This window comes from Perca fluviatilis, chromosome 21, assembly GCF_010015445.1.
Source record: "Perca fluviatilis chromosome 21, GENO_Pfluv_1.0, whole genome shotgun sequence".
In the NCBI taxonomy this organism is placed as follows: domain Eukaryota; kingdom Metazoa; phylum Chordata; class Actinopteri; order Perciformes; family Percidae; genus Perca; species Perca fluviatilis.
The window spans coordinates 3518618-3531703 of record NC_053132.1 but is presented as its reverse complement, the minus strand read 5'-3'; the positions used below and the strand labels follow the sequence as shown (position 1 = coordinate 3531703).

Here is a 13086-nt window from a genome sequence, read left to right as displayed (position 1 = left end):
ATGGTATATTGCTACTGCCAGGGGTCTATAATGAACTTGTCAGATGAACCAGTAGAGTTTGTAAATCTGGCCTCTAGTGCTGTACTAAACTTTGAGGTGGGTGTGGTGTCAGAGGACTTAAACAGAATAGACTGTGTTTCTTTTATTTATCTTTGTCATTGTGTCTGTTGACATGAGGAAGGAAAGTTAACTCCCATTTGATATAACACCTGGGGGACTGTTAAACAGTTATTGTCATATCTAGAGGTGTTCACACGCAAGGTGATCTGCCAAAATGGAAAGATTCCAGGTGTGAAGGAGGCATGTCAGAGGGAGGGGTCCCAGGTTTGAGGTGGGTGTTCTGACAGGATATAAGGAATCTCACAGCATCAGATCATCACATTGGAAGCTCCTGTTGGAAGTCAAGAAGACTCTCACACAACTCGTCTGATCTACACAACTTCACCAGGTGAGAACAACCTGGGTGGACAGAGACAGAGGGTGACATGAAGAGATATATATTTAGACTTTTACTGAACTGTGTAAAACTGCCATTTTAGAGTCAGATTAGAGTCTACAGGGAATTACTGTTTTTCTGAGCATCATAGGCCATCAGTCTGTCTGTCTCTCTAAGTATTCAATGCTTGTTCACTTTCCTCAACAGGTTGGAGAAATGGCCTCAGATACTAAGACCGTTGCTGCCCTGGGTCGACCTTTCACCCTGGGAATGCTCTATGATGCTCGGAGAGATGAGCTGATCCCAGGTAAGTGTTGACTACATTCAACATATTTCTAAATCTATCTGTCACAGTTCTACTTAAAGGAACGCTTAAGTAATTTCATAAAGCATTAAAACAGACAGACAACACTGTCTGTCTAAAAAAAAACAAAAAACATCCAGCCCTAATCCTAACCCCTAACCCTATGAAAATAATTAGCAAATGCTTTGGAATTCCGTTTTTTTTAGTTGAATATATTATGGATGCATGATAAATTGTTGGTATATTTTCCTGCACAGAATATGAAAAATGTAATTGTAATTACTGTTGTAGAATTTCAGTCAATTATTACATCCGTGGAGCCATTTTTACAACATGCTTGGAGAGTAGGGTTGCCCTATTTTCTTATACCGCACTATAACTTTTATTCTTGTAATTCACGTAAAACACTTTGAGTTGCCTTGTTGCTGAAATGTTCAATAAAGCTGCCTTGCCTATGAAACCTGACGCTCATTGGGGATTGGTTCCAAATTAGTGAAAACTGTTTTTATGGTCAATTCCTTTGGTACTGCAGAAATCATCAATCAGGGAGTGAGATTATTAGAGCAAAAAATATAGTTTTGGTGTCAATCTTGATTGTGTGTGCAGTCTTCCAAATCTTTGCATTAGAGCAGGGCAGAGTTTTGTCACCTGACAAAACACACACAGACACACAGACACAGACACAGACACAGACACACACACCCACACACACACACACACACACACACACACACACACACACACACACACACACACACACACACACACACATACAATACTTAACTAATGTAAAATGTCTATATCTAAAAGGCCCATACAGGACTTTTCATTGTTGTGTTGTTATGCAATGCATTACATTAAAGGGGTGATAGAATGCAAAACCAATTTTACCCCGTCATAGTGTTGTGGAAGTTTCCTTTGCAGCAGGGGGAGAGGTTTTCAGAGTTTAGTAAATTGAAACAAATGAGACAGACTGAGACTAGAATCAAGTTGGGTTTTTGTATTTTATTAAAAACATATATATATATATATATATATATTTTTGCAAATTGGAGCAACATGATTTCACAAAAGGCCGCAGCCCAGTGTGGAGTCAGTTTCTCAAATGAGTGAACAAGAACACCAGGCTTATATGCATCTTCAGAGTGACAGCACACACGCACTTGGATTATTATGACGCTACAATTTTGACAGGCAATCTGATACACATGAAGACAATCAGAGAAATACAAGAGACATCTTGGAGTCATCTCACCTCCTCCTCCCTGTACGACTTTCACCCCCCCGTTACATCTAAACAGGCATGAGAAAACTAGAGATAGTTTAAGGGTGACCTTGTACCTTTATCTGTTCAGATAAACAGTGCTCACATCATAGATATAGAACAATAGATATGACATGTAATTCTGACTTGCCATTCCAGGATGGAACCACTTGGCGGCCATCTTACCAGGGTTAAGTTTTAGGATTGCTTCCATTGGAATCAATGGGGAAAGAGGCTCATGTTGTCTTTATTATCCTTATACTTTTCTACCAATACATCAATAGTGGTTTTAATTCAAAGTAATGACTGTAAGACAACTGTGCCTTTCTAGAAAGAAACAAAAAATAGAGATTTGGGTGGGATAGTTTAAGTGTGACCTTGTACCTTTATCTGTTCAGACAAACAGTGCTCACATAATATTCCAGACTGGATGTCTCAGCAGTTAAGCAGAAACTGAGATAAACTGTCTTTCAATAATGTGAGAGAATTAAAGTAGAAATAAAACATAAAAATATAAGGAATTATGCTTAAATGTAATTTTTCCCATTACATTCCACCCTTTTGATTACAACCTCATCACAATACACAAATTGCTTTAATGATTATATCTATTTTTACCAATAGCATCTTCCATGTTCTTCCATTGTCAGAGGTTCGTCCACTAGCACTTGACAAATCGTCGGAAACAATCTTTACCATTGTTTCGGGTGTGTGTGTGTGTGTGTGTGTGTGTGTGTGTGTGTGTGTGTCAGCACTACCTTCCTCATCAGTGTTGGACTCAGTCAAACAGCGGGACAGGTGTTGTTCTCTATCTGAGTTTTTTTTTCTTTTTCTTCAGGCAGTTGCATGTGTGTTTTTGCATTCTTTGCCTGCCTTTGTCTTAATTTAGTCTTTTTTCATTAGTTTTACCTCTTGTTCTTCTAATTCCTGTTTCAACATATTCAATTTGCCCGAATTTAACCCTCGTATTATGTTAAGGGTCAATTTGACCCATTTCCGTTTTTGTGTTGCCCAAAATACTGGTTAACCTATCTTTTTCTTCATGAAATCTTATGACATTATCTCATTTAGGGTCATAAACTTGTCTGTTAAATCAGAACACACTGATGTGTAATGGAATGTCTGTTCAGAGTTTGTATACAAAAATGATGTTGCGGGTCATTTTGACCCAGAGACCCAAAATAAATATCTCTCTTTGATGCCCTTTATTTTGATTGCATTTATTTGCAATTTGACTGTCTTTCAACACCCATTTAGAACCAGATGTGTGTTTGTAAAGGAGGAGAAGCTTTCTCACGCTTGTCCTCTTCACTGTTGTTATGTCATCTCTTTGACATGCACACTACAAAATGAGCTGCCGAAGATTTGCCACTCAAGAAGTTTTAGCACGTATTTTTGATGGTAATCGTGATGTAGAGGAAGAGGTTTCAGGGTCAGAGGATCTTTCAGAGACCAAGGACAATGCTATTGTTGATCCGGATCTTTCGAGCAACAATGTCTCTGGAGTCATTTCAAGTGATATCTCGGGTGTTCCACCACACGAGAGCTCGTTGACGTGAAAAAGACAAACTAGCTGTAATCAGAGATGTAAGGGATAAATGGGTCGAAATTGTACCTGTCTTGTACAATCCTGGTTCCCATGTCACTGTAGACGAAAGCTTTGTTCAATTCAGGGGGGCGCTGTCCCTTGCCACTGCCAAGTATGGCATCAAAATATGGGCATCCTGTGATGCCAAATCCAGCTATGCATGGCATATGCAAGTGTAAAAGAAGCACATCTGCAGAGAGCACACAGTTACACTCTGCCCATCATGTGGAGAGTAATGGAAATGTGAAAAGAATATTTTGAGAAAATGGGACAAGTTCCATGAAAAAAAATGTTGTGATGAGGAAAAAATGTTGACTAAATAATTGCTAAATATAGTTTTGGAATTAAGAATGTATTGCATTTCTCCTTTCTAAATGTCCATATGATGTAAAATAAACTCCTTATTGATTTGTAGCTACATATAGGCCTAGCTAGAATTGAAGGGGCAGTCGCAGCTAACGAAACACCTAGTCTTCACAAATATTCTTTAACTTGAAATCGGACACCGTTGTTAGCTTTATAAGACATTTAGTTAAATGTTGTATAAGTGGCGTGACAAAATTCAAACTGTAAATATACTCGAATTTACGCCGAAAATGAAGCTAACTATCCGTGATTTGTAGCTACACATAGCTAGCTAGGATTGAAGGGACAGCCGCAGCTAACAAAACACCTAGTCTTCACAAATATTCATTAATTTGAAATCGGACACCGTTGTTAGCTTTATAAGACATTTAGGTAGATGTTGTATAAGTGGCATGACATGTGCATAACATGTGGTAAGAGATTGCTGGTGTAACAAGCTCGCTGACCGCGCTCTCACTCTCACACAACGGGCCATGGTTGTCCATTAGCCCAAAAGACGGTGACTTTGCGCGGGTATGGAGTGCTGTGGGCTGCCAGCCGGCGGCGAGGCAGCAACACAGGCAGCACCGGCACTGAAATCCGACACACAGTCTTACCAAATTTGCAACTGGCCATCAATTTTCGTAAAATGGCCCATATTTGAGCTTTATATAGTTGATTTCTTGCTTAAAAAAAGTCTCAGAAGTGAATTTAAAAACGAAATAGCCCGACAAACAATGTATAACTTTGCAGTGTCTGAAATATGAGACCTGCTGTCGAGTATCCCATGTGTTTCTATGTAGTTTGCTCAAACATATCAGCGCGCAGCTCATTCTGAATATTCATGAGCATACCATATTTGTAAGAAAAGCTCTTGTTACAAATAGAGCCATATTCAAAGGGTAGTTAAGGGCCCAATAAAATAGCATTCGGGCAATTTTTAGCCCAACCAATGTTACATACCCCATTAGGAGACCTTAAAGTGATGGTTCAGAGTAATTTCACCCTAGGGTCCTTTGCACCATGACCTCGAGCCAAACAGTCCCCGAGAAGCTTTTTTCACCTGGGTCTAACATTGGGAGAGTTAGCGCAGAGTAGCATTATCAGCTGAATAGCTTATTAGCGCAGGGGCTAATGGACCCACGTTTGTATCTCGTAAATGACCCCACTAATAATGACCGAAATGATACTAAACTTCTGCACTAGTACATATAGGTTATGTACTCATAAAACGATGGATTGGAAAGTTTGTAAGTACACCAGAAGTTTATGAACACTTGCCTGCTGGCTTCTGCTCTCTGTTGTTGTTAAAATACCCTATATAATCATTCTATCACCACTTTAAAGCTGGGTTTTTACCTCAAAGGCAGTTCTTGCTTCACACAGAAAGTCAGGAAAAAGCTGGTTGAATCTACCTTTTTCGGAGATGTGTTTAACAGACACTCCACAAAGACCCTGTTAAAATCATTGGATTCTGTGTATCATTAACCACTGAGATTTATAGTGCATGCAAAGTACTCTACCCATCACTGTGTATCATATCAAATGGTTGGTTGGCCCTCACTCAACACAAGAAGGCTCAAAAGGATACACTCCTTCATATTTAACTACACGTTTAGCACCTAGTAAATCTAAATACAATCCAAGATCAAGTACATACAAGTACATACAAGTATGATAATCCGCAAACTAAAAAAGAGTTTGGCAAAATCAGGTAAAACTGCAGGTTTTTATATGTATTTCACACACTGAATTCAAGTCCTACCTAAATCAAATATATCAAAATTTCTGCGCAAAACAATCCCTTTTTTTCTCAGCGCCAGCTTTGCTTTCACACTGTCTGTTAACATTCCAAACTACAGACATATCCAGACATGCCCGGCCGCCGCTGGCTTCAATCTTAATTTCTGCCCTGACACATGAACTCATCAACTAATGTTACTGTACAAAGCACCAGATACACAGTTTTGTTACAGTTTTTTCATCCTCCAGTGTGTCGCGCACACACACACACACACACACACACACACACACACACACACACACACACACACATTTGTATTTGTAAATCTGTGTTGTATCTGTGTCTCTAATTTGTGACTTGTGAAACACAAGTCACAAATGAATGCAGAGGCATTTGTATCTGTGAATGCGCATCTGTGTGTCTAATTTGTTACTCGTATTTCATCATTTGTAAATTAACTAGCTGGGTCTATCAAGGTGGACAGTCCGGGCAGTCACCGGCTGTCACGTCATACTGCGGAGCTTCTGAATTCCGAAACAGTTGGACTAAATTTGCAATTAGCCATACATTTTTGGAAAACAGCCCGTATTTGAGCTCTACATAGTTGTTTTGTCGTATAAAAAAGTCTCAGAAGTGAATTTAGTAATGAAATAGCGGACGGACAACGTTTAAAATATTTAAGATCTGCGTGACCTATGACTCACAAGACAAACTGATCCCAGATCAGTGGGCTATGTAAATGTTGGGTTGTGACAAAGGTAAATGGTAGAGCCAAATAAGGTACAGCCACCGAGTTGAAATCAACTTTAAGCTTTGTTGAGATTCGCCTGCTTTCAGCAGCAGTTTCAAATTGTGAGATTTGCAGAGGAAAGAGGTGTAATGGTTGCATTCTATCACCCCTTTAAAGTGTATCCTCTATGTGCTGCCTTCTTGGCCAGGGCTCACTTGTAAATTAGATTGTAATGTCAATATGATTATTTTCCCTGGTAAAATAAAGGTAAAAATACAAATTGTTGTATAATGTTGCCATAACCTCTCAATCCAGTAGTTCCTTTATTAAGTAGGTCCATGTCAAAGAATGAATCAAGCAATTTATATAGAAGCTGTTTAGGGAACTGCTGAGTTAGGAATAAGCTGCAACATGTAGAAATCTAAATGATTATTATTAGTTTTCTGTGACTTTACATCAACATGATTTTCCTGCTTTAAGAGATGACTGATGGTTTCGTATTTCTATAGGTTTGACATTGTGGGATGATAAAACTCTACAAGGGAAGATAACTGAAATCTCTCAGCGCACCAGTGCATTTGAAATTTCTACATCTGACTCCACTGAATCCAAGTGCACTCTGCTGGATGTTGAACCTTCTATGAAGGCCAGTTTCCTGTGTGGACAGATTGAAGTTGGAGGATCTGCCAAGTATCTGAATGATAAGAAGAAATTCTACAATCAGAGCAGAGTGACGTGTCAGTACAAAGCTACCACCAACTTCACGCAGTTAATTATTGAACATCTAACCATGGAAACCCAACAGATGGATGTCATTAAGAAGAGCTCAGCAACACATGTAGTCACAGGCATCCTTTATGGGGCAAATGCTTTCTTTGTGTTTGACAGTGAGAAGTTTGAGGCCAGCAGTGTTCAGGACATCCAGGACAGAATGCGTGCTGCGATAACGATGATCCCCTATTTTGAATTTAAAAAAATTGAGGCGAAAACTGAGCTCAAGTTGACTAATGAAGAAAAAGACCTGACCAATAAATTATCCTGCAAATTCCACGGAGACTTAATTCTTGAAAGCAACCCTTCAACATTTCAAGATGCAGTGAAGACCTACGAGCAACTCCCAAAGCTACTGGGAGAAAAAGGAGAGAAGGCTGTTCCAGTGAAGGTCTGGCTGATGCCGCTGAAAAATTTGGACCCTGAAGCTGCTGAGCTGACGAGGGAGATCAGCGACGGACTAGTTAGGAAGGCCCAGGATAATCTAGAAGATTTAAGGGAAATAGAAATGAGATGCAACGATTCTCTAGAAGACAAAGTGGTAAAGAATGTTTCTGTGATTCGAGAAGAGTTGAGCACTCTCCAAAAATTATGTGGTAATTATGCATCTAACCTCCAGCAGGCCTTGGCAAAGAATCTTTCCTCCATCCGTGAAGGTAAAGAAGATGAGATCTCACTGTACCAACTCTTTGAAGACAGAGACAAGTCACCATTCAGTCAGGAAAAACTAACCCAGTGGCTGGATCGTAAAGAGAGAGAAATCAATGTCATCAGATCCTGTGTAGATACCATGGAGGGAACAAAGATCGTCCCAAATCAGTCAGAACTGGACAGACAGGTTCTTGCTCCAGGTGTAGAAGATGCTCTGTGCTTTGTTTTCACTTCAGTGGAAAGGGGTGATACCGACCTTGATGTGATGGCCGACTACTTGGGCGTTCAAAAATTAGGAAGTACCATTGAAGATCCATGGTACTACTCAGATGAAGTTTTTAGTAATATGAGAGAAAAAACCAAAGCTTTCCATAACTTTGCCAAAGCACAGAAGAACAACAGTCGATTCCGTTTCCTCATAGCAGTCATTGCAAACAAGAACTACACAGGAGCAACCATCTACCATTACAAGAGCGGCAATTTGGTCAGTGAAGATGTTTCAAACCTTGAACTCCCTCCTGTGGAGAAAATCACAGACAGAAGAGATCTGATCTGGTGTAAGTCTGTTTAAATTTTTGTTCAAGTCAAAAACATGCTGTACTAATAACTCTCCTCCAGAAACCTGTTTGACCATCAGAATAACTGATAACACATTTTGTTTTGGTCTCTCCATCAGATGCCTGTGATCTCAATCTGGACCCAAACACTGTTAACTGCCTGCTCACTCTGTCTGAGGGAAACAAGAAGGCAACATGTGGCGCGAAGCAGTACTATCCTGATCACCCAGACAGGTTTGATACACATCCTCAGGTGTTGTGCAAAGAAAGCTTATCTGGGCAACATTACTGGGAGGTGGAGTGGAGTCAGAGTTCTAAACAATCTGTTTATGTTGCCGTTGCATACTGTAAAATTGACAGAAAATCGCACCGTTCAGATGGCAAGCTTGGACATAATGTAGTTTCGTGGACTTTAGGCCAGAAATCAACTGTCCCCTCACGCTTAATCAGAGCATATCATAATGGAAAGAAAGTGAAGGAAATTTCTTTCCCCTCTGGCTGTAACATAGTTGGGGTGTATCTGGACTGGCCTGCTGGAACTCTGTCCTTCTACAGAGTCTCCTCTAACACGCTGACGCACCTCTACACCTTTCGCACCACATTCACTGAACCTGTTTACCCAGGATTCAAGGTTTATCACAAAGCCAACTTTGCGTACCTGCGTCCAGTTGAACAAAATCAAGAGCAATGATGAAGACCTGTTAGAATCTTGGTCTGTAAATAGGGAAATGGGTTTAGATTTTATCTTGAACATGCTTCACAAATTTAAACAATGCATTCAAACCCAGAGGGACCAGGAACATTGATGATGTAATCAATAGGTGGCTGTATGTGTGATTTTCTGTCAATATGTTCATGTTGATTTGATGTGCAGCCTTCTTCTGAAACTGGTTAGTACTTCACAGATTTATAATAAGTTTAAACTTTCATTGCTTGATAGATAATACATATTTTGTAATAGTCATACTTAAAGATAATAAGCTTATTGATTCACAATTTCTTCGTCAAAACTTGTATGTTGAAAAATAACTCATAGCTGATGAAAAAAATAATGAACTTGTTTTGTTGAAATTATGTTGGTGATGGGATATAAATTAGTGACTTTTTGTTTTAACATTTTTGTTTTTTTCGTTTCTTCTTTTTGCAGTATTTTTTTAATTGTCTTTTCAGAATCCAAGAGGAATCATGAAGTTTGTCTTTAAAGTCTTTACCTTAAGCTTGACTTTGGGTTCAGTTAACGACTACTGTTTTGAGGAGAGAGTCACTGTTAACACATTTTTATGTTAGATGTTAAGAACATTGCTGATGTTTATAGAGTAGAAGGAATGTATTTTCCTGTTAATCAGTTGATGTTGATGTGATGCACAGCCTTCTTCTCAAACTGGTTAGTGCTTCACAATCAGTTTAAACTTTCATTTATTGGTACATCCCAGATAATTATTTCTATTGTAACTTTGTATTCTATTTCCTGATACTTAAAGATACTGAACTTATATCAATACATGGTTGCTTTGTCAATTCAAGTTATTATAACTCATAGGTCTAAAAGAAGAATGAGTCACCGTTAACACCATTTTGTTGCAAACCCTGCTGATGTTTACAGAGCTGAAGAAATGTCAGATTCCTGTGACACTGGAACACCTGTTGGATATGTTTACTCTCTTCTTGAGCAGAATATTCAATAAAGTGGAGACCTGACTTCACCACTGTGTGCTACTTTATTTCTTTTAGATTAAAAAGTTGACTGTACCAAAGATCATAACCTTTATGGTGGTGATGGCGCAGTGGATATGACATGTGCCTTAGGTGTGGGAGATCCTGGTTCAATTTCCACTGTGACACATCAATGTGTCCCTGAGCAAGACTCTTAAGCCCTAGTTGCTCCAGAGCACAGTGACTTCTGACAAACAGTATATAACAATTGTAAGTCACTTTGGATAAAAGCATCAGCTAAATGACATGTAATGTAATGTTTGACACACTCACATGTTTTAATTCAAAAAAATCCTACACCCAACCTTCCCTCTTCACAGTATCATATGAACACGGATTAAAGTAATATTTGCAAAGATCCCAACTTGACTTTAAAAGGATGGCTGTAGTCATCAATTGCTAAATTCATTCAACAGTTTGGGAAACAATCTTCTGTTCATTGCATATTCTACTCTGTAAGTGGAAGCTAGTTAGCCTTGCTTGGCAATGCTAGCACTGATTTTCAGTTACTTCTTTCTTTCTTTAATTTTATGTAAACACCTGCTAAGTTCTATTAGAGAGAGAGAGAGAGAGAGAGAGAGAGAGAGAGCTGCTGACTCATTGAAGCACTGACCACTGCAACTTTAAACGTACAATATGTCATTTTCTGAAGCTATGTAAACACAGACTTTTTATGACATCATGAAGTGGCATTACTGGAGTTGTAGTTTTCATTGTTTAACACAATTGCTGATTCATATATATCTGTACACGGATGGGGTTATCCATTTCAGTTTTATCTGTGTTAAGTTTGGTAACGTTTATTCATGTCATTCTGATGAAATGGCTGCAGTTTCCCCCACATAATGACGTTTTCTTGATTTGATTTGTGGCAGCTAGCTAGCTAGCTGGCTAGTTGACCAGTTAGCGAGCAAGCAAGCTAACATTAGCCAGCAGCTAAAACCACAACATCACAATATATTTCACTTTTTTTTAGTGTCACTTTTTGGATGTGTTTAGCACCAGGGGGGAAAGGGTTAAAAAGCGTTACTCAACACCACTGTGAGATTTACTTCAAAGATGGGGTTTGGCCATCGAGTATCTCCAGTGCCGAGCCGTGGCCTCTGAGATAACGGCTGAGGATAAGCCTACATCAATAGGATGGCTGCCGGTCATGTCACTTCACACTTACCCTATAGTCACATTGGCTACAAGACATGAGACAAAACGACAGGCTAACATTCATTTTCTATGGGAGTGGCCGTTTGCCAGTGACAAGTTTGCCGCTGCCACGAGCAAGGCAGGGCCAAAATAGACTATTTCATGCAAATGGTGAGTGATGCGACATGCGGCGTAAAGGCAGCGTGAGGGCAGCATGACGTATGTCATAGGTTGCTTGAGTCGAAGAAATAATTCAAGATGTATGATATATCTGATATGTTTGGCATTTTATCTCATATATTTTGTTAGGGTGTGCGGCGCCGGGCGGGTGTGGGGATACTAACAAGCCCCGACTGAGCGCGCTACGTTGAGTTTACCCGGTGGACGAGGGGGTGCCGCCTCCCTACCTACCGGGTTGTGGGGAAAACTCTGACTGTTGTTTGTGCATATGCACCAAACAGGAGTTCGAGATTCGGCCTTCCTGGAGACCTTGAGTGGAGTCCTGCATGGGGCGCCAGTGGGGACTCCATTGTTCTGCTTGGGGACTTCAACGCACGTGGGCAATGATGGAGACACCTGGAGCGATGGCGCGATTGCCCTGATCTAAACCAGAGTGGTTGTTTGTTGTTGGACTTCTGTGCTAGTCATGGATTGTCTATAACGAACACCATGTTTGGACATATAGGGATGCTCATAAGTGTACCTGGTACCAGAGCACCCTAGGCCGGAAGGTCAATGATCGATTTTATAATCGTTTCATCTGATCTGAGGCCGTATGTTTTGGACACTTCGGGTGAAGAGGGGCAGAGCTGTCAACCGATCACCATCTGGTGGTGAGTTGGGTCAGGGGGGGGGGAAGACTCTGGACAGACCTGGTAAGCCCAAACGTGTAGTGCGGGTAAATTGGGAACGTCTGGAGGAGGCCCCTGTCCAACGGACTTTCAACTCGCACCTCCGGCGGCTTTTCGTGCATCCCTGTGGAGGCTGGGGGCAATGTTCAAAGTTTCCATTGCTGAAGCTGCGGCGAGGAGCTGTGGTCTTAGGGTCCCACGAACACCGTGGTGGACACCGGTGGTCAGGGAAGCCGTCCGACTGAAGAAGGAGTCTTTCCGGGATATGTTATCCCAGAGGACTCCGGAGGCAGTTGCAGGGTACCCGAAGGGCGCGGCAGCCTCTGCCGTAAGAGGCAAAGCAGCGGGTGTGGGAGAAGTTTGGGAAGACATGGAGAAGGACTTTCGGTCGGCACCAAAGTGCTTCTGGAAAACTGTTCGCCACCTCAGGAGGGGAAGCGGGAACCATCCAAGCTGTGTACAGTAAGGATGGGACACTGTTGACCTCAACTGAGGAGGTAATAGGGGCGGTGGAAGGAGCATTTTGAGGAACTCCTGAATCCGACTATACGCCCTCTATGTTAGAGGCAGAGCTGGAGGATGACGGGGGATTGTCCGTTCCGTTCCGGGCGGAAGTCACTGATGTAGTCAAACAACTCCACAGTGGCAAAGCCCGGGGATTGATGAGATCCGTCCAGAAATGCTCAAGGCTCTGGGTGTGGAGGGCTGTCCTGGTTGACACGTCTCTTCAACATTGCGTGGAAGTCTGGAACAGTGCCAAAGGAGTGGCAGACTGGGGTGGTGGATCCCCCTTTTTAAAAAAAGGGGGACCAGAGGGTGTGTGCCAATTACAGGGGTATCACACTTCTCAGCCTCCCTGGTAAAGTCTACTCCAAGGTGCTGGAAAGGAGGGTTCGGCCGATAGTCGAACCTCAGGTTGAGGAGGAACAATGCGCAGTTCCGTCCTGGTGGTGGAACAACGGACCAGCTCTTCACTCTGGCAAGGATCCTGG

At 41.2% G+C, this 13086-nt stretch overlaps 1 protein-coding gene across 1 annotated transcript; it reads left to right on the top strand.

Moving 5' to 3' along the window:
- Positions 1–390: 390 nt before the first annotated feature.
- On the top strand, positions 391–9081 carry LOC120551582 (stonustoxin subunit beta-like). Its single transcript, XM_039789068.1, has 4 exons — positions 391–448; positions 644–743; positions 6921–8390; positions 8510–9081. Exons 2-4 carry the CDS (start codon positions 653–655, stop codon positions 9079–9081), a joined length of 2133 nt encoding a protein of 710 aa, XP_039645002.1. The 5' UTR covers positions 391–448; positions 644–652.
- Positions 9082–13086: the final 4005 nt, after the last annotated feature.